Source organism: Mytilus californianus, unplaced genomic scaffold, assembly GCF_021869535.1.
Source record: "Mytilus californianus isolate M0D057914Y unplaced genomic scaffold, xbMytCali1.0.p SCAF_23, whole genome shotgun sequence".
Taxonomy (NCBI): domain Eukaryota; kingdom Metazoa; phylum Mollusca; class Bivalvia; order Mytilida; family Mytilidae; genus Mytilus; species Mytilus californianus.
In genome coordinates, this window is record NW_026262672.1 from 5531887 (window position 1) to 5554564 (window position 22678).

Here is a 22678-nt window from a genome sequence, read left to right on the forward strand (position 1 = left end):
CCGTAATTGGTTTCTGCATTTCCAAAACTGTATCCCGAAATGTCTTTCGTACATAGTTACATAGTTACATAATCATAAAAACTAATAACAATGTTCAGTCGAGTCCAAAGATCAAGAGGTGCGTTGCAGGATTCTTCTGTAGAGAAATTTTATTTTTCATTCTGGAAGTAATATAAAATCGGATCCGTCAAACATTTCATTTTGAAAATGTTGGGTAATTTAATCTTGGTCTCAGTAAAAAATATACTCCAATCCATCCCTTTATGCACAAATTACGTACAATGAAGGGCAAAAGGCATACACAATGCAATATACACAACAAAATATTTAAACATATTACAACATTTTTCATTGTCATACAATATCTTCCAAGTTCCCATTCTTGAACAACTAATTGTTGTATCCAAAAATATTGAAGAAATTCAAAACATGGGGACATTTTTGTCAACTTTGGCTCCCTTCGTTTTGGCCTAAAATATAGCGGCTTTTTATTGACCGTTTTTCTCTGATAAGTGAGAGATTGCCGTTTTCATGCAAAAGATTGAGGACAAGTGAAGCATACCAACAGGAGGGATCAGTATTATAATAAATTAATAAAGAAAAAACGAAAATTTAAACATTGATACTGACATTAGTTTTACCTGATAACAGTAGTCCCAGGTTTAACATCGAAAAAAGACAGAATTGCTACCTACTTAAAATAAAAACATTGAGTTAATTTTGAAGTTTTTATGTCATCCCGAATTTCTTATAGTATCATTTGTTGACTGAATTTCAACATTTCATGTAGCTGCGAATATGTGAGTCTTCGGGTCGCCCTTTATAATCGGACTTCACACAAAAAAGCGCGATTAAAAACAGCGATCTTAAGAGCTACGTATTTGCAGCTACATTGAATGCTGACATTTCTTCATCATTAAAACAGCCACAAAAGATGCAAATATATCAAATCTGAATAAAATATAGGTCCAGGAGAGCTCACAAATATCACCGCCCCCTGATCTTATTAATTTTCTAATCTCTTGTTAGAAGATCAATTCTTGTTTAGTAAGAAACTGCTTCTCCTTGGCTCTATTTATCACGCATTACAGCTGTAGAGTGTGCCTATTAAAAGCTTATAAAATGTCAGTTTCACTGCACCAAAAATAGTCTTTCGATGCGACTAAAAGATAAAGGAAAGGCCCTCTTTCGATTACCTTTTATCCAATTTTGTTCACATTTTCAAAAAAATCAAAAGTTACAAAAGGTAGACATTTTGTATATCTTTTGATGATTCAAAAGGCAGTTGAAATGGCCCACTTTTTTTTTGTCAAAAGGTGTATAAAAGGGCAACTTTTGGTATTTAAAAAGGAAGACAATAGTTATATCAAAGATCGACTTTTTTTTTGTCATAAGGTGTATAAAAGGGCAACTTTCAGTATTTAAAAAGGAAGACAATAGTTATATCAAAGATGGACTTTTTTTGTCATAAGATGTATAAAAGGGCAACTTTTAGTATTTAAAAAGGAAGACAATAGGTATATCAAAGATGGACTTTTAGTTATTCCAAATGTATCCATATCAAAACAGAAGTTAGACTTTTGGATAAATTTGATCCTCAAAATAGTACCTTTTGTTCAAAAAAAATTAACAATTTTATACCTTTTGGAAACAAAATGTTGATAAAATATGAACAAAAGAAAAGCATGGTAGGCAAGATTTCCATATGCATATCACCTCTTTTTTTGTTGATGAAATATGCAGAGAGAAACTATGTTTGGGTATCAAAGCAAGTTCAAATTAAGCAACTCATGACAAAAGATAGGCAAAAGGTCAACATTTAATGGCATTTTATAAAAAAAACAAGGTGAACTTTTGAGATGAAAGGCATAAAAATGTCAGTCAAATATGACCTTTTGAATATCAATTTTGACATAAAAGAGACCTACATTTTTAGCTTTCTAGAGTGTTGTAATTCAAGAAGGTCACCAGAATGCAGCCGTTTTGTACTTCTGCATGTCTTAAGGGGCCAAGTCTTATCACAAACGTAAACCTAATATCTTAGTCAAATAATAATGTTTCCTGCTCTAATCTTCTATACCCTCATCAGTGGTTTGTCCTGTAGTAAAATGTGTGTACTGTTTTTGTTAACATGTTGTATTGTGTTCAGGGTGTGATACCCTCAATGAAGCATTTGAATTAAGTTTCTTTTGCAAAATCACCTGTCCAATGGCAAGTTTTTAATATATTGTTGCATTTGAGTAGACTCAATTGACCAGTCCATAGGGTCTTCTTGTAAATGGTGATTACTTTAACTGCCTTGTTATTTGTTCAACATGTTCAAGTCCTTTTATAGCTGACTTTGCGGTAGGGTCTTTGCTAATCATTGAAGACAGTACAGTGACCTGTAGTTGTTTATTTCTGAGTAATCTGGTTTCTTATGAAGAGTTGTCTCATTGGCAATTATACCATACCTTCTTTTCTATATTTATATAACTTAAGAATCCATCTATAAATAGTCATTTCATATTTGCTAATTTGTTTTGTGCACTTGAATCGCACCAAAATTGCAACAAAATGAAAACATTTTTTTTAATTTGTTTTTTAATTATTATTTGATCATCCACTTCAAGTTATCCCCCACATCTGGGGTCTCTTTATTGTTCATGTCCCCTCTGACTCTGGTCTGCAAAAGTCTTCTGCTCTTGGTGGAGCATATATCTAAATATGCTCCATCCAATTTGGCTTTATACTCTTTGAACTTGGGCGACTGCCAAGAGGGTTGATGGGTTATAAAACCCTCTTGGCCTTCTTCATCTGAGGACATGTACATTGGCTTTAAAGCCTCTGTAATTTTGGCCTTTTTTACTGCGCTAATATCATGATTTTCAAGTGCTACTAGTCTTCTTTTTGCTTTCTGAAAAAAAAAAGATTTAACATATAGAATTGTAACCTTTAAAAGATTCATTTAGTAAATACAATTTTCTGTAAGCATTAAAAATAATGTGATGTTTGGTTACATACAGTACTGAAACAAAAAATAGGGTTTGTATGTTGACAATTTTAATACATTAGTCATTATCATCATCAGTAGTCATTATCCCTAAAAAGACAATTTTTTTTCTCTTGTTTTTTTTTACACACTGTGTATCTGTAAGCTGTTTTTTTAATCAAGAAATTTACCCCAACTGAATACTGAATAAGTCAATCTAACAACAAAACCTGACAACTAAGTTGATATTGAAAGAACAAAGGTCACTGTACCTTATAGCTAGGTAAAAGTGGTACATGATTGAGCTTATAAAATATTATCATAACAAAATAGTCATTTTCACATTCATGGAACAAATATCTTTTCTTTCTCAGAGTCTTTCTGTGTATTTTAAAATGTCCTATAATTGTACAAGGAGTATTATCTATGAGTCTTTCATAAAGATATTCATTTTAAATATTGATCATGAATTATTCACAAATAACTTTTCTGGCATTATATGATAAACACCTATTCTCATAATGAATGTTGATGCTTCCCCAACACTTATGACTGATGAGAGAATAACAACACATTATCTGTCAATTAGTGTTATTTTCATATAAATGAATGATTTTAAAAGATTCATTTTACCTGCCTACTGTATAATTATAGTGTCGAAATTAGTGCATGTTGCCAGTAACAGAGCTAAAATGAAATGACTGCCTAATGAAAACCAAGTTACAGTTCTAAATGAATAAAAGTGTTTTCCAATAGTATATAAAGTTACGAAGCTTCTGTGACCTTTAAGGTAGATAAGGTGTCTTCCTCCATCTTTGATTTTGAAATACCAGAAAACAATCGGTCTAGATCTTTAATATAATGTGCAAATTTTGAGAGTAGTAGGTAATTCATGTGAAAGAATTTTCATTTCAATATAGAATATGACATGTTTTATTATATTTATGGTTGAATGTTTGATTCAATTTTTTATAACTTTGCCACATAAGGGGAGGCAATTAAATGTAAGGGCAGATAATTCAGATAAAGTTACTTTTACAATAGAATGTGTTATGAATTTACCTATTTTATTATGAAGCAAGAAAACGAGTCCTGTGACCCCATTTTTTCTTGTTCTTATCTCAAAGCATAATAATAGAGTTATCTTCTCAAATTTTATCTCAAAATTCTATGGTGTAGTTTTTGTGTTATGGCAGAAAATTGGGTTTATTATTATTATTATTAAAAAATTCTATGGATTATAATTTAGACACCCCATCTACCTTAATATATTATGGCAATCTGATTAACTTGTTTCTTCATTTTAGAGATATACTGTAATTGTACTTTTTTCCCCAGGTACTTATTTTCGCGTATTGTGTATTTCAAAAAAGTTTGCGGGTATTTCTTTTCACGATTTTTTCTCAAAAATAATAAAAAAAATTGTTTTATAGTTGTGTGTAAATCTGAACTGTATTTAAAGTGAAATCGTAAATAGCCGTCAGGTATACTGTATTGCACACTGGGTGATTAGTGCATGCATTTCAGAATGTAAAAGATGACAGTTTGATAAGAGTTTCGGTTAAGTCCAGTATTGCAAGAGTCGCACTCGGTAAATGACAAAATGTAGTAAATTTGGTTATTTGTAAATTATCTTCTTGTGTATTTGTTTGTGCTTGTTTTATTTTCATAATATCTAATTATAGATGAAATTTTGTTTATTATCAAATCATTACAGTAAAGCTTTCAAAAACATTGTCTGCTACTATACACACATGTTTGTAAATCAATCAATAACAATAACAATAGAAAGTCATATGGTTCAAGGTAATCTCGAGTCATTATTGATTCTTTGACCTTTAATTGGTTTTTACTTGTCACCTGTTGATATTAATCTAGTTTGTTTATTAATCGGATAAACAGGGTTGTAAACATGTCATGTCATCGACGTAAGGTTAAGTTTACATGCATAGATGAACAGTAAGTTTTCAGTTAAAAAGTTGGATTTAGATTCGTGTGTATTTATTTTCGCAACAATAAACCAACCGCGAAATTTGTGAATATAAATACATCGCGAAAATAACTACAATTACAGTATATTTAACAAGTGTTAGGCTCTGGGCTCCTTTTGTGACAGCAAATTGTAAATAATGATACATACCTCCTTTTTCCTTTCATACAGAGCTCTTTTTCTCTTTTCACCCTCATACTTGTTCTTGCTTATAGCAGATTGCTGCTGCTTCTTGGTTGAAAAATATCTTGCCATTGCACCTACAAAAATCAGTAGCACAATCAAATCTGTGACTATATGTTTTATAATAAAAATTCATGATGTGTAAATATATATATATATATATGAATTCTTTATAGCTAATACCACTTTTTTAAAAATCTAGGGATCAAACTTGGGTCTAGAAACTATAGATTGTCAAATCTTTCTAAAAAAGTGGGTGCATTTTGTGGAGGTGTATTAACAATCAATGTGAAATGAGAATACATGTTTCCTTACAGTGTGATTGAAATCAAAGTGCATTGGGGACATATCAGAAAATGGGAGCGCTGAGAGGTTTGATTTTAATCAGGCTGGGTTCCTAGGTAACTGCATGCATTTATTTTATTATTATTAAATTATTATCTTCAAATCATACATCAATTGTAGATTTTAAATAACTAATTATAATATTTTATTTGTATCTAAAGAGAGACAACTCTTCTCTTTAGCAGAATGATCAGATTGTAAATTATATTTCCTCATTTTACAATTTAATAAAATACAAGGAAAAAGTAAAGACTACTGTAAGCTTTTGAAATTCATATCCACTTACAATTCAATACGGTGATGTCATTGTATGCTGGATTCCAGCCTTTAACAAATGTCACAATATGTGATGTCATATTTTTGTTTACTGCATCACTAACTCTGAAATGAAAAACATATACATGTACATTCTTGCTAATGTATATACTGAGTATACCTATTATATCAATGCATATATCAAGTTTTTGATAACTATATTGTAATCCAATTTTTGTCTTTTAAGTGTATTTAGCTAAGTTGCACATACAGGTTGAGACCACTAATTACATTTGAATAGTAATTTTCAAAATACTAATAAATAAAACACAGCCTTGAAAAATTGACCAATCGACACTATGAACTGTAATGCATTGTGAGTTACTACAAATTTACTAGGCATCACATAAATCATATAGAATTATATGTTAAAAACTATGAACTCATATAGTGTATTAGACTCAAATTCAACATTGTTTTTTATTAGACAACATATAAATTGTAAAATCTATAACAATACATTGTCTTCAATTTGCATGCACAGGTTAAAAAAAATTCTCTGGTGCCTGAAACAACCAACATCAACGTGTTTTCCTTCTTGTCAACACAGTAGAACGGGTTTAGACCATTAGATTTGCTTAAGCTTTGTACACAAGCATTCATTACGTGAAAACAAAATTTTAGGTGCTGATCAAATATTGTAATAATACCTTTTTCCTTCAAAGCTCCAACAGAGACCTTTTTCTTCTCCATCCTTGTACCCTTGTTTCACAGCATTCTACAACATCAGAGTTCATTAAAGATTTTTTTTTTGCCAATTGAATTACTAAAATAATTAAGGAATAACTGTACTGTAAATGAAGAGTTGCCACCGTCAATTGTCGATTTGACAGTCGAAAATACAGTCTTACTGGGGAGGCGTAGTAATAACAAAAAGAAATGATATGTTAGAGCTTGAAAAAATGTATAAATTTGACAATAAATCGAAAAAATGTATAAATATGACAATTAAAAAAATTCTGCAAAACTTCACGAATAATTTTGGTGCAAAGACGCTAAACGTGATGTCATACAAATGAAAACTTACAATATGGAGGTTATTATGTTACCTCTATGATTCAAATTTTGATAAAATCACATTAATACAGTAAATTCAAGGTAGGTGTTGTTTAATTGTGATAATATTGTAGTTATCTAACATTTGTTGATCCGATTAATTTTAAATGACGGGTCCCTCCTTACTTACGTCTTATCAACTGTGGATTTGACGGTAACTTTTAGCCAATGAAAAAAATTGTTACATAAATAATGCATTCGAATTTTGCATTTATTTAAGTTAAAAATTATAGGGCCTTGTTTGAGGGTGGTAATGGGGGTAACTTCATGACGAATAATGGTAAAAATTCTTGCCAAATGACGTTAACGGTATTTTTTGGTGCATGACAATAAAATATGCACTTTCTTTTAGACGACAAATCACCATAAAGATATTTTGATGAATCACGGTAAAATCTTAATCAATTTGACGCTAACGGTAGCCTTAAATGGCCTTTTGACGCCTGACGTTAAAGGGCATTGCTACCCTCTTGTTTATACTGTTTGGCTCTTAAAACTATATATTTTGCCACAAGCAAGGGGTAAAATACAAGAATTCAATTTCATTTTAAGTCTCCCTTATCCTATTAGTAAGGAAAAATGGTGACATTGATTACTGTTATTCCTTTTGTTTGTTGCCATTTTTTGTACTTTTAAGTTGTATTTTTTAAGTTTACGAAATTAAGAATGTGCAAGTTAACAAGTAGTTTCTGAGTTGAAAATGTAAGCTTTCCTTTGCTCTTTGCCATACAAAGTCATCAAGTCTAAAAAAATATAGATATACAGACAAAAACAGAGTCAAACTCTTGAAAGCTGTGCATGTGAAAATGGATTGACATGGGGTTAAATTTAAAAAAGCCATCAAGTTATCCCCACTGATAAAAAAAATTACCTTAACTCCTATTGGAACTACCAGATTTTCTTTGGATTTTGCAGAGCTGTTGTCATGTGCTGTCTGTGCTTTCAGTGCAAGATTTCCTCCTGCCTCTCATATATTCTTATTAATAAATCTCTTTGACCTGTGCAGATGAAGAAAAAAGGGTTAATGAACAATTGGACTAATTCAATTTAAATACAGAAATAAAATACACAATTTTGTATACCTTGTTTTACGAAAAAAATCTTGTCTTGCACCTTAGCCTTACCCTATATTTTTACACCCTCATATCTAATTATATTTAATCTCTAAGTTTTTTAAATGGATCATATTAAGATTTGCCAGGATATCATTTCTGTGCTTAATTAGTGGTTTAAACTGGTCTTTGAGTGTGAATAATTTTTATGCACCAGCCACCTGTCCTATGACATGGACCTGTTGTTCAGTGGTTGTCGTTTGTTGGTGTGATTCATATGAGTTTATCGTTTATGGTAGTTTTTTTTATATAGATTAGACCAATGGTATTTCTGTTTGAATTGTTAAAACTAGTCATTTATGGGCTCTATATAGCTTGCTGTTTGTTGTGAGCCAAGGCTCTAGATCTGTGTTAAAAGTCATACTTTAACCTGATATCATTAACTTTTTATACATTCTGACTAGGATATGGAGGTTGTCTCATTGGCACTCATACCACATCTTCTTATTTATATAATATTACACACGCATGATCTTCATTATATTTGTGAACAGCAAGCAAAAACCTATTTCTAATGAAAAATCAGTAGATTGCATCCAAGAAAAAAACTTTTGTTACATATAAATTATTAGACCAAATTTGATAAAAAAAAATCACAATTTCATACACTTTTGTTATTCTTTAAAGAAAGAAGAAATCTTTTAAAAAAGGATGTGTTTTAGTAGTACATTTTTGGTCTGGTGAGAATTAGTCTGCAGCAGCTTCTATAACAAAACTACAACTTATCAATATATTGCAAATTTTCTGAAAACTAAAGGGCAACATTCACTGTACTCCTGTGGAGATACAAATTCCCTAATATCAAAAGGTCAGTATTACTCGATTTATTTCACTTGACTGGGCAGAGTTTAACTGGTTGGCTCATAATAAACCAGTCCATCTCCCGGGGGAGTTACTTCCTATATTTTTAGTGGTATGAGTGTGCCGCAAAACAGGGTCACTTTTTCATGCCCTGCTTGTTAGAACAGGGTCCCTTTTTAATGTCCTGCTGGTTAGAACAAGATCGCTTTTTCATGCCCTTCTGGTGAGAACAGGGTCTTTTTTAAACAAAGTATTTGTCTAGAAAAGGGTCGCTTATTTAACTGTTTAAGATACAGTTTAGAACCCGGGTCTAGAACTGCATCTATTTTATATGGTCTAGAACAGGGTATACATTTTTTTAGCGTGTATAGAACAGGGTATGTTTTTCAATATTTTTGTTAAGAACAGGGTATGTTTCTCAATTTTTTCTGGTTAGAACAGGGTATGATTTGGCAAGTGCTGTCGGCACAGTTATACCTGAAAGGAGAGTCAGTAACCCCCCCCCCCGGGTCCATCTATAGATAGGTTTTTAGAATAAACTCATCAATGAAGCGTCCAGTCATTCTTTTGTAAATTCCTTTGAAGACACTGATAAGTGATTAGAAATCAGTAATAATTATAACAGCAATCATCCTAATCACACACATCTTCAAATAGACTGTCCATATGCAAAGTAAAACGTAAGCTCTGCTCGATCAGTTGAAATAACATTGGTTATATGTGTCAGTTATAACATTGATAAATCTTACCAAGACTGTGGATATCATTGGAACTGGTATTCATGGTATTCATGGACCTTGCATTTGGTGTACTGGACTCTCTACAAGGACCACTGCTGCCAACACCACTTGTCCTTGGTGTATTAATACTACTTGTGCTTGGTGTATTAATACTACTAGTGCTTGGAGTATTCAACATGTTCCGGACTGGTGTTTGACTTATCTGCAAAGATATTTTCATTTCTTAGGTGTTAAGCAGTTTCCTCTCTGCAATTTTACAAATAGCCTGTATTTCAGTATGTGTACTTGCACAGTCGCCTGAAGATTTCATAATCATAGCGAAAAAATGGTGGATATAAAATATTTTTAGTAGTATTATAATAGAATAATAATTATAATACTACTAAAATTATTTTATTTCCACCATTTTTTCACTATAATTATGAAGTCTTCAGGCAACTGTGGTACTTGCATGTCTTATGTTTATATTCTGTATGCTGAGACATGGAACACTGTAATAAATGAGGGGCCTGATGGGGGGGTCTCATCACGATTCACGAGTTGATTTTTTTGTCAATCACGATTCACAGAAAATAAATTTCCATGATCACGGATCACGAAAATATAAAAAAAATTAAATCTGTAGAAAAACGGATCACGATAACGAAAATGCGCCGATCACGAAGAACGAAAATAACCCATCAGGCCCCTCATAAATAAGTATCAATATGCCAAAAATAAAATATAGGAATACAATCACATCCAATTCATGGTCAGATTATATGTTTTTATACAGACAAGTTTGTCTAAGAATTTACCTTTCTTATGCATGTCTTAGTTTCTAACAGTATGTCCCATGCTAAATTTAGACATTGGGGTTTTCCATCTGATTTTCGTTGATGTAAGCGATTATGAGGATTTCGTTATAAAATTGTTGCAAAGTGCTTTCTTTGAATATCACCAGTTTAATGATTTATAAACTAAAACCGGCGCTTCTCTGTCTACTAAGATTTGTTCTGTAATAGAAAATCCAATATTGACACAGCCTATGCCCCTTAGATCATCATAACAATATATGTTCTCAGTGAGTGGATATTGAGTTATCTTGTAAAAGGCTGATGGAATTTGCGTTTAAATACATGTATACACACTTACTCTGCTTACTTGTCTTGATGTGGATGAATTCTGATGAAGGATATCAGGACTTGTTGCCAGGAATTCATCCGTCCTTACATCATCCTCGCTTAGACAGTCTTCATGCTCGCTGTCTTGTATCACATCTCTTAAATTACGTGCTGCTCTCTGTCGAACACGACTCCTTTGAATATCAGCAAGAGGTGTTTGGTCCAAAGTTTCATCATCAGAAATATCGTTGAAAGACATGTTTGATACTAGATCTACAGTGATGACAACATTCGTGTTTGAATAGGCGCCGAAATCGCAAGAATCGTGTCTGCGGCTGTGTAAAAGAGATAAGGATGGCATGCCAAGATGCTGATTGGCTACGTTAAAGACATTTCCATATACAGATTGGAAAATAACCAAAACTTCAACCGCATGGGATTGATACTTCAGCGCCATTATTGAACCTGAGAGTTTTTATCAGCTTAGATTTTTTTTATAAATGGTGTAAGTATATCATTTAAAAAGCCTCTTAAACTTTACAGAAAAAAATATGGATATTGTGGTATATATATGTGCCCTTGTCCAAAGGTTCAATAGCCTGCAGCACCACCACTGAGTGCTTCAATGAGAAACTCACTAGAGAAAATCTCCTTGACACTTACAAATACCTACATGGTTTAAAATATGTATCTTGTTTTTATCTTATACCAAAAATTAAAAAAGAAATTGAAAAATATTACTTACTGTACATGTACATATGCATTTCAGCCATTTGCATACAAAAAATTGAAATTATAATTTTAATCCTAAACAATATTGTTAAACCAGGCATGCACCTGCCAGTTAATGTTTTTTCTATATAAAAAGAGGGGGGATATGACCTTTATTGGGACTCCAGGATCGGGTGTTTTTAAGCTTTGGATTTCTGCATTGACCCTTTTGGGATCCAGGAATTCTTTTTTCGAATTTCTGGATGTCGGATGTCAGGATTTAAATTCATTTAAAATTCGGGACCTCAGGATTTCGTGTTTTTAAGTCCAGGATTTCGGGATCAGGACCCCTCCTACCCCACCCCCACACCCCCACCTCTATAAAGAAGAAGAAGAAGAACAAGATGCATGTACATTGTTAACATTATAAAAGAACATATATAACAGAGTCAACAGAGTCATAAATTTACATATTTTCACTGTTGAACACTGTTTAAAGCAGAATTATTTTTAATTTAAAAATTATTTATGGCAGTGGTGGATCAAGAGTAATTTTCAAAAGGGGGGTAGGTGACATCTTTTTTTATTCATATTAAAATTATTTCCTCAGCCATAAAAAAGATGTTTGCCCTAACCCTTACCTACCCTAAAAAGAGCCGCATACTCAAAATATTTTCTTGTCCTGATGTGAAATTTTTTTTTCAATCAGATAGGCATGGAGATAAAAAAAACATTTGACACATTAATTTCTCTTTGTCAAAAAAGAAAAAAGACAATGCCTACTTTCCTGATTAAACTGATTCAACCTTCGGGTAGGATTTGGACAAACCAAATTATTTTTATAAGTGTGGCCCAGTACCATTGCTAACTTGTACATTTTGTACCAATATAAAAAAAGAAGATGTGGTATGATTGCAATAGAGACAAGTCTCCCCACAAGATACCAAATGACACAGTAATTAACAACTATAGGTCACCATACCACCTTCAGCAATGAACAATTAATTTAAGATAATTTAAGAATTTAAGAATAAATTAACACTATTAAAAAAATGTATATCTCCAGATTCCAAAGGTCACCAAATTGGCAGGTGAGCCACAAACTCTTTCAGAGTCTAGTTTGATGACCTGTTTTTATACGACTGTAAAAAATTTTTGCGGTCGTATATTGGTATGACGTTGGCGTCGTCGTCGTCGTTGTCGTCCGGCTTTGTCGTCGTCGTCGTTGTCGTCCGGCTTTGTCGTCGTCCGAAGACACATTGGTTTTCGCACTCTAACTTTAGTTTAAGTCAATGGATCTCTATGAAATTTTACCACAAGGTTCAATACCACTAAAGGAAGGTTGTGATTGATTTTGGGGGTTATGGTACCAACAGTTAAGGAATTAGGGGCCAAAAATAAGCATTTTTTTTAACTTCCAGACATAACTTGTGTGTTAGTGTATGGATCTCTCTGACATTGTACCACAAGGTTCCATATCACACAGGGAATACTGGGATTGATTTTGGGGTAATTGCCTCAAAATATTAGGAATTAGGGGCCAAAAAAGGGGCAAAAAACAAGCATTTTTCTAGTTTCATGACAATAACTTGTGTGTAAGTGTATGGATCTTTCTGAAATTGTACTACAAGGTTCCATATCACAAAGGGAAAGCTAAAATTGAGTTTGGGGGTAATTGCCCAAAACGTTTAGGATTAAGGGGCCAAAAAGGGGCCAAAATAAGCATTTTTCTAGTTTCCAGACAATAACTTGTGTTCAAGTGTATGGATCTCTCTGAAATTGTACTGCAAGGTACCATACCACAAAGGGAAGGCTGGGATCGATTTTGGGGGTAATTGCTTCAAAATTTTAGGAATTAGGGGCAAAAAAAGGGGCAAAAAAACAAGCATTTTTTCTAGTTTCAGGACAATAACTTGTGTGTAAGTGTATGGATCTTTATGAAATTGTACTACAAGGTTCCATATCACAAAGGGAAAGCTGGGTTTGAGTTTCGGGGTAATTGCCCTAAACGTTTAGGAATTTGGGGCCAAAAAGGGGCCAAAAAACAAGCATTTTTCTAGTTTTATATATAAAAGCAAATAATAATGATATGGTTTGAATAGGTAAATTTAAAATTTTTAAGTTCTTAGACCACATTCATTCTGTGTCAGAAACCTGTGCTGTGTCAAATATTTAATCACAATCCAAATTCAGTGCTGTATCAAGCTTGAATGTTGTGTCCATACTTGCCCCAACTGTTCAGGGTTCGATCTCTGCGGTCGTATCAAGCTGCGCCCAGCGGAGCATTTTATTTTTATTTATTAAACGTTTTTATTTCAGAATGCTTTATGGAGAGATAATAGTGATAAAGAGAAGCGGTGTAGATGGAGCACATTTTCCCTTAACTGTTAAAAACTGTTTGTTTGGAAGGTAATTATAATTAAAGTACTTATATAAAAGAAAATGATTATCTTGAATACCATGCTTCACATGTATATCTCTCTTTCCCATTTCTTAACTTCGTTTTACTTGAAGCAAATGTTATGAAACTAACGCGCAACGCCTATTACTACAAATGTGAGATTGAGTTTTATTTATTAAATTTTAGTGTCATCACAAGGTGTTATTGAATTATGTCACTTTATAAAATTTATGCAAGCTGGGGCATCATTCTTCTTTTAATCCCCCCAAGGGTGACTGGGGAATAGAAGTATGGTCACCATTGGTCTTCCTCCGACCGGCAGTAAAACCCGTGCTAAAGTGGGGCGTCCGTTTGGCTGTGCGGGATGTACAAATTTGCAGCCACGTCCGGTCAGAATGGGGACGTTAAATCCGATGCCTCGTGTAAAGAGAGTGCCACGCTCTTTGCACGTTAAGAACCCTTGCAACAACTCTTTGAGGGGTCCGTAGGTGACCTGTTGCAAGGCTAAATTTCTGTCCCTATCCAATATACCCTCATTTCCCGTGGCAGTCTAAATTTCTCCGACCATAATCCCTTAATCTATTACAGAACCTACCTATTGTATTTATTGTGAACTTGTTCTCGTCCTGAATATGCATGAAATATTTGCCACTGGACGTTAAGCAACCAACAATCAATCAATCAATCTTCTTTTAATCCTCATGGCTTTCTTGACAGAAATTGAAAGGATCTCTATATACATTTTAGTATACATGTAATGTGCATAATGCAAAAAATCATTTATTTTTTGTTATGCTACAGCAAATACTTTTTTAGAGTTTGTGTGAATTTTACATTTTTTGGGGTACCATTTATAGTAAAATACAGTCGATTTTGAAATGCATGCAAGGTACAAAATGTATATACAGGATATACTGACAATGACTTTGTCATATTAAAGCACCATTCTTGAAAATTCAGTAACCCAGGGTCAAATAGGGTAGACATATATAATTATTATCGGCTTAAAAAGTTTTTGAACTTTATTCTTTGAAAACGCTACAGGCATGTTATGTATTATGCGCTCATGGCGCAGCTGTCTATTTTCATCATGCTTGAAAATATTGATTGGAAAACTGGTATATAATAGTTTTATCATGTTAGACCAGTTACAGATGAAGTTCGAATTTATTTTTAGTCTGATAAATTTGTTCAGAGTTTAAGCCATTGGACTCAAAAAACTCACTTACACAATAAAAAAAATCAGTTTTCAACACTTTTTTTGTCATGCTTGAAGATATTTGTTAAATAGTTTACACCATGACATGGTATAGATCAAGTTAAAATTTTGTTCTTATACAATGACATTTTAACTGGTAGGGGAGGTAGGGGACTATGTATTACCATGCAATACTCACCATGCTTACAGAGTGCTTGTCTTTCATCATGAGTAAAGATTTTTATTTGATATAAATTTGGTATATATGTATAATATAGTCTTAAAATGAGACGTTACAGATCAAGGATTCAAGTTCCAATTTCGTTTTGGTTAAATTAATTGTTAATGGTAGGGGACTATGTTTTGCCATGCAATACTCTCAGAATGTATTCTGGATACTATCCAAGCTGGTCTGTGACCACACTTGTATTTAATGTAATTAAAGGACTAGTTGTAGATTAGATTATTCTGAAATCATAAAAACTAGTTAGTTTCCCTGCTTGCTGTTAAGGATTATCATTAAGAATGTAGCTTCAGTTAGACCCAAAAGTCAACCCATTATAGTATTAACCATGTAGATTTGTGTAGTCTTTTTTATATTTTTTTCAGGGGCAAAGATTGTGATATAATAATTAAGCTTCCAAATGTTTCCGGAGAACATTGTAGAATTAATGTATCAGACAATAAACAGGTGAATTGTATTTAAAATCTTAGTTAACTAAAACTAGTACCAAACCATGAAACAACAGTACTGATCATGCTGATATATCCAGTGGTGGATCCAGGGGGGGGGGGGGGGGGGGGGGGGGGGGGGGGTGTTCCGGGGGTTGGAACCCCCCTTTTTTTTGGCCGATCAATGCATTTGAATGGGGACACATAGTTGGAACCCCCCTTTTTTTGGGCCGATCAGTGCATTTGAATGGGGACATATAGTTGGAACACCCCCTTTTTTTTGGCCAATCAATGCATTTGAATGGGGATATATAGTTGGAACCCCCTTTGTCATGGGTTGGGAACCCTCCTTTTTTAAAATGGCTGGATCCACCCCTGTATATCGGGTAAAAAAAATATTTGTTTTGTTTTCTGACCCTTATGGTTATGACCATAGTTATCGTTGCAAACACTATCATTAAATTAAAGTGTAGATTATCTTCCTAGCATGTCCTAATTTTTATGCCCCACCTGTTAAGTTATGGTTAAAAATGGAAAATGATAGGGAGAGTAGGACATCTTTGTACTGAGGAAACATTTTCCTTTAGTTTTCATGCCAAATTTTATTCAATTGTATATACAACGAAGTTTAATTTGAATTGTAAAATTAACAACTATAAGTCACTAAACAGACTTCAACAATGTGTCTAATTATAAATCATTCTTCTGTCCAAAAATGTTTTATTTTGAAAAAACTCAACTGTATGAAATATGTACTGTTCATTTCTTTTGTAGGTTTTTTTGACAAACTTGAGTATAGATAATCCTGTCTTAGTCAACTCTTCATATTTTGACAAACCAATAAAATTAAATCATGGAGATGTATTCACCATCATAGACAGATCTTTCCGCTTTGATGAAACAGAGGAATCAAAGAAGAGCAAATTAAGAAATCCAGACAAAGATTTGAATTTGAACAGACCATCAATCAGGATAGATGATGCACCAAAGGTAATTTGTATTTTTAGTCCCCTACTGACAAAGTCGAAGTAGACTTTAGGTTTGCACTCTGTCCGTCTGTCGGTCTGTTCATTTGCCAGTACGGCAAATCAGTTTTCTTCACTCTTTTCTTCAGGCTTGAAGATATTGATTTGATTTTATCATGGCAAGTTACAGATCAAGTTCGAGTTTTGTTTCAGTCTAATGATTTTGTGCAGAGTTATGGTCCTTGGAAAATTCACTTAAATAATCAGTGTTCCATACTTTTTAGTCCCCTACTGACGAAGTCACAGGGGACTTTAGGTTTGCACTCTGTCTGTCTGTCCACCCTTCAGGGCAGCAAATCAGTTTTCCAGGCTTTTTCTTTGTTCTTGAAGATATTGATTTGATATTTGGTATATAGTTTTGGAAAGAGTTCCATATGGCACCCCATGGAATAAACTGTAATACATTATTGTGTTCTTTTAGTATGGTGGGGGTGCCATATGGAACTCTTACCGTATTTTAAGCAAAAAGAATAAAATAAAGAAGGGGGATAGCCAGAATTGATTATTGTATATAATCAAGTTCTTTTTGTTTCTTTGTGTATTTTCTTCGGTCAACTATATGTGTATTCAAGGTATTGGATATTTATTATGCATGTTTTAACCAGTTGATATTGATGAAAGCTAGGGACTCATAGTTTGCCCTTTTATTGCATCTTAATTTTTCATGATTAAACAACAGCTTGGGTTATGGCTTCATTGGTTTTTATATAAGTTTTTGAAGAATAATTAAAAAGCAGAAAACAGATGAAAATTAATATTTGGTGCCGAACTGACCAACTTAATGCCGAAATGACTTTAAAATAGTTGCCTATTTGATCAGATGCCGATTTGACTTTTTCGATAGGTGCCGATTTAACTTGTACCCTCTGAACAACAGAGAGGATTGAGTGTATCCTGTTAAACTGTTGACCCTTCATAGTTCTATTTCCTGGATTTAAAATTTATTATTTTTTTAGCCATATTTTGTCAGTTGCTTACTGCAGGTTGACAGTTTCCGAAGGCAGGTCTGGTTTCCTCTAAATATAAATCTTCCCAGTTTTTGAATGACTGAATAAAGCATAAATTAATGTTCTCAATGAATTCTATTTAAACTATAATACAAGACACTAAGAAATAATATGAGGTGAAGACACAATTATAAGGGCTATTCCAGAAATGTCTGTATGGGGAGGGCGGAGGCACATTAATAAAAAAAAATTGCATGGGCTACTTCACATATTTTCCCAATCAAAACTTACAATTAAGGAAAAATGAATTAAAATTTTATTCAAATAAAAAGTGCATTTTCCTCCCAATAAAATCAATTCTGGAATAGCCCTTAGTGAGACTTGCAATAAGAATAACATTGAACATGGGAAGGGGTGAAGCAAGCCATGTCATATAAAATCTGCAAAAAAAAATCATATTAATTTTCAATTTTTGAGGAAAAATTTAGATGAGCTACTAAAAATGGACTTAACATGAAGAATAAGAGGTCAAAATTTACTCCGAACAGCCCAGATACCACCCCCTGCAATCTAGAAATTTTCCGGCTTTACGAGAAGGGGGGATACCCCCTCTCGAACTCACCCCCCCTTTTGCCTCTGCGACGCTTGGTTCGGGCCTTGCGGCCCTCGTGATTGCCTGCTACTTTTATGTTTCTTCCTTTTATTCAAAAAATTATTGAGAACACTGATGTTATATACCTTCTGCAGTGTCGATGTGGCATGCAGTATGTTGGCGAGACAGAACAGCTATTCAACAAACGCATGAATGGTCATCAAAATGACTACACCTGCAAGCCCTACCTCCCTGTGAGTCGTCATTTAAGATCACCTAGGCACGCCCAAACTGATCTTAAAAACCTTACCATCACAATCATAGACCACAGTGAGGGTTGGTCAAGGGCCGAAAGACTTGCTCAGGAAAGATTTTGTGTAAGAAAGCTAAGGACAGTTTCCCCAACAGGCATAAATGAAAAAAAATAGAATGAGTCACTCATTTTTCTACCATCATCACTCATTTTCCAGACATCACTTGTTTCCAGTAACTCCGGCTTCCTTACTTGACTCCTACAGTGTTAGGGAAGTTTTTGAATTATACTAGTTGAAATATCATGGTCAAGGTATTTTTATTTCATTTTTTTAGTAGGTAGTTTGTGATGAAGTGTAAGTCCAATCAACTTGAAACTTAGTACACATGTTCCCTTTGCTATGATCTTTTTAATTTTAATGCAAAATTAGAGTTTTTACCACAGTTTCACGGTCCATTAAACATAGAAAATGATTGTGCACGTGGGGCATCCGTGTGCTTGGGACACATTCTTGTTATTTTTGGCATGTCTTTGAGTCGTTTTTTAGAAATTTTAAAATAGTACAAGCAAATCTATATATGATGTTCTGGTAAAACTGTTTAACTTTCTTTATTGTAAAGAATTCAAGATTGCTATAGTTTAACAATCAAAATAGATTGATATATCAGATTCATTTTACTTCGTGATCATACTGATGAAGGACATCTGTTAACTGAAATAATTAACATTTGTTAATTAATTGTTATTTTATGGTGATCTTGTATCCTTTTAGACTGGTTATATATATTTATATGTACAAAATCATTAATGCTACTTATATTTCCTTTTAGTCTTTGAAAAGTAAAAGTAAAAAGAAGTCAAAAGAAGAAGTGAAGTCTAGAAGCAAAAGACGTCGTATGCTGAAGAAACAAAAGTAAGAATTAACATCCAACATGTTTATACTTGCCTCCTCAAAAAGTAACTGTTATATTGTGGCTTATGAAATATCACTTCATTGAATTGATACCTAATACTAATGAATAAAAACAAAAATTAAACTTCCACACTATCCTGAATACAATGTAGTTGTTCATGATCATCTATCACTACGGCCTACTTTTCAGGGAGTTTGTTTACTGTTTTTTTGAGAAATAATAATAACATATGATTACAAATAAAAAAAAAAATTTGAAATTATCAATTTTTTTTGTCTGGAAAAAATCCTGTGAAATGCAAGACAAAGGGAATTTGCAACTCAGTTACTATTCGTATAAAGCTTTATATTGAAGAAGATGTGGCATGAGTGCCAATGAGACAACTCTCCATCCAAGTCACGATTTATAAAAATAAACCATTATAGGCAAAAGAAGGGTCTTCACCACTAAGCTTTGACTAACACTGAACAGCTAGCTAAAAAGGTCCCCAAAATTTACTAGTGTAAAACCCATTCAAACAGGAAAAACCAAGGGTCTTATCTATATAAAAAACAAGAAAAACTAATGAACCACACCAACAAACGACAACTATTAAACATCAGATTCCTGACTTGGGACATGTGCCAACAATAACAGGGGGTTTAAATGTTTTAATGGTACCAAACCTTTACCCTTATCTGAAACAATAGTGTAACATCACAACATAGAAAGACACCTTATAAAATATCAATTGAAATGGCTTAAATCAAAAGACATATTAACACAAGTGAACATACACTGAACAAATAAATTTGATCTATGATACAATGTAAACAATTAAATAAATCAAATTAGTTAGTCCGTCCAGTTTCAGGTTAAAATTTTGGTAAAAGATTTTAGTCAAGGTAGTTTTGATGAAGTTGATCATGAATTCCAATCAACTTGAACTTTGTGACTTCAACTTGAAACTCTGTATTCATGTTCACCATGATATGATCTCTCTTAATTGAATGAAACTACCAATAGCATGAATAAAGGAAGGGAACAAGAAACTGCTGTAGGAGACTTGCTGTCCCAAGGATTTCAAGAAAAAAATGTTTCTGCCTAGTTGGTCAGCTTGTTACATGTATAAGACAAACAACCAAAACTGATTCTGACATGCCCATTTCAGTTATTGTTACTAATTATAAAGATACCAGTTTTTGTCTCGCCTTGACGGAGTCAAAAAGCGAGACATAGGTATGCGTCAACAATGTATTAGTTTGTGATAAGGTCTAGTTCATGGTGAACCACTAGTGGTAGGTCAATGATATTTGGTATGCAGTTGTATTAGCATTGGCACATCTCATTACCTTGGAGATTATTTGGCCCCGCCGCCTCAGTCAAGGTCTATTGACTTTGAAACTTTTCATAGTTTACATGTATTAGTTTGTGATTAGGTCAATTTATGGGGAACCACTAGTGGTAGGTCAATGATATTTGGTATGCAGTTGTATAAGCATTGGCACATCTCATTACCATGGAGATTATTTGGCCCCGCCCCCTCAGTCAAGGTCTATTGACTTTGAAACTTTTCATAGTTTACTTGTATTAGTTTGTAATTAGGTCAATTTATGGGGAACCACTAGTGGTAGGTCAATAATATTTGGTATGCAGTTGTATAAGTATTGGCATATCTCATTTCCATGGAGATTTTTTGGCTCTGCCCCCTTAGTCATGGTCTATAGACTTTGAAAATTTTGCTAAGTTAACATGTATTAGTTTGTGATTAGGTCAGTTCAAGGGGAACCATTAGTGGTAGGCCAATGTTAATTGGTGTTCAGTTGTATAAGCATTAGCACATCTCATTTCCATGGAGAATATTTGGCCCCCGCCCCCTCAGTCATGGTCTATTTAACTTTTGAAACTTTTGCTGAGTTTACATGTATTAGTTTGTGATTAGATCAGTTTAAGATGAACTGCTAATGTTAAGTCAATTATATTTGGTATGCAAATTTATTGGCATTTGCAAGTATCGTTTCCATGGAGATTATATAGCCCCACCCCTGATAATGGTTCATTGACTTTTAAACTTTTACATAGTTTACAAGTTAATGTTTGTGTTTAGGTTTGTTTAAAGGGAAAGACTTATAATAAGTCAATGGTATTTGGTATGCAGTTGTATTAGCATTAGCAAATCTCATTCCATGGAGATTGTTTAGCCATGTACCTTCAGTCATGGTTCATCGACTTTGAATATTTGCATAACTTACATGTTAAAGTATTGCTATTTTAATTTCAACATTTGCATTATCAAAATTACAAAAAAGCGAGACATATCTCTGTGATAACAGTTTATATTCTTTTTACTTAAGAGTTGTAAAGGACAAATGTTAACCATTCACTTTTATTTCAGATATTGGGAACAAAGAGAAAAAGAAGGGGAAAATGACAATATAGATGTAGTTGAAAATGATAAAAATAGACAAATAGCAGGAACAGAAAGAAAACCTAGTGATGATAACTTTTATGTGGACATGTTTAAAGATCCATTATTTTCGAAAATGGTGACATACCAAAAGGCTAAAAGATTATCCTTAGCTTTGAAAGAAAAAGGACAGAAAAATATTGATATTTTAGAATAGAAATTTATTCAGTTTGGATTTATATATAGTTTTATGTTGCAAGTGTTTTTTATTTTTCTATTTTCTTTTTATAAACCCATAATCAAAATCTACCTTTAATAGTCAAGTGGATTGTAAATAGGAATTATTTGATTTCATGTATAAGCAATGAATTTTATATATATTTTGAGATAAAATTTCTGCCCTTATTTTTGGTACCAAAGATATGAATAAGATTCTAGAGAGCATGCACATTGACTACTAGTGAAGCAGCTACTTGTATTCAAGAAAGCTTGCACATTGGTTTATTATACAGTGAAGCAGCTACTAGAATACTTAATTCATAATTTTGAATCAAAACTTTATTGCATGTTTCATGGCAGAAAAAGCAAAGCGTCCAAGAAAATCTTGCCCTAAATGTTATACAGTTTTCTCAGACAAACATGCTCGTAGACATCTACTTGAATGTAACGTTCAATTTTGTGAAAGTGAAGTACCTCAATCTGATAACGAAAATATACCTGTATCAAGTGTGGAAAATAACACATCAGATTATCAAAATGATATCAGTGATGATGAACATGAAATAAATTATAATTGTATGAATAAATTCAGAAATTTATCAAATATATCTCATAATAATTTAGAAGATGAGGACATTGAAAGCTACTTTGATAGATGTGAAGATAATCTGAACGATTCATATAGTTCTGATAATTACTCAGATGTAGAGTTTGATATTGATTGTGATGAAAGTATTGGTGTAG

General features: G+C 33.1%; 2 protein-coding genes across 2 annotated transcripts; one reads left to right on the top strand and one right to left on the bottom strand.

Moving 5' to 3' along the window:
- Positions 1 to 2573: 2573 nt before the first annotated feature.
- On the bottom strand, positions 2574 to 10875 carry LOC127732277 (uncharacterized). The gene is made up of 7 exons (XM_052241352.1): positions 10648 to 10875; positions 9586 to 9715; positions 7732 to 7820; positions 6455 to 6522; positions 5776 to 5870; positions 5112 to 5221; positions 2574 to 2896 (listed from the first exon to the last, which is right to left on the bottom strand). Exons 1-7 carry the CDS (start codon positions 10873 to 10875, stop codon positions 2591 to 2593), a joined length of 1026 nt encoding a protein of 341 aa, XP_052097312.1. The 3' UTR covers positions 2574 to 2590.
- Positions 10313 to 22496, top strand: LOC127732343 (proliferation marker protein Ki-67-like). Its single transcript, XM_052241387.1, has 6 exons — positions 10313 to 11121; positions 13647 to 13736; positions 15536 to 15617; positions 16373 to 16588; positions 19246 to 19328; positions 21704 to 22496. The coding sequence occupies exons 1-6, from the start codon at positions 11117 to 11119 to the stop codon at positions 21930 to 21932; spliced, it is 705 nt and encodes a 234-aa protein (XP_052097347.1). The 5' UTR covers positions 10313 to 11116; the 3' UTR covers positions 21933 to 22496.
- The last annotated feature ends 182 nt before the right edge of the window (positions 22497 to 22678 follow it).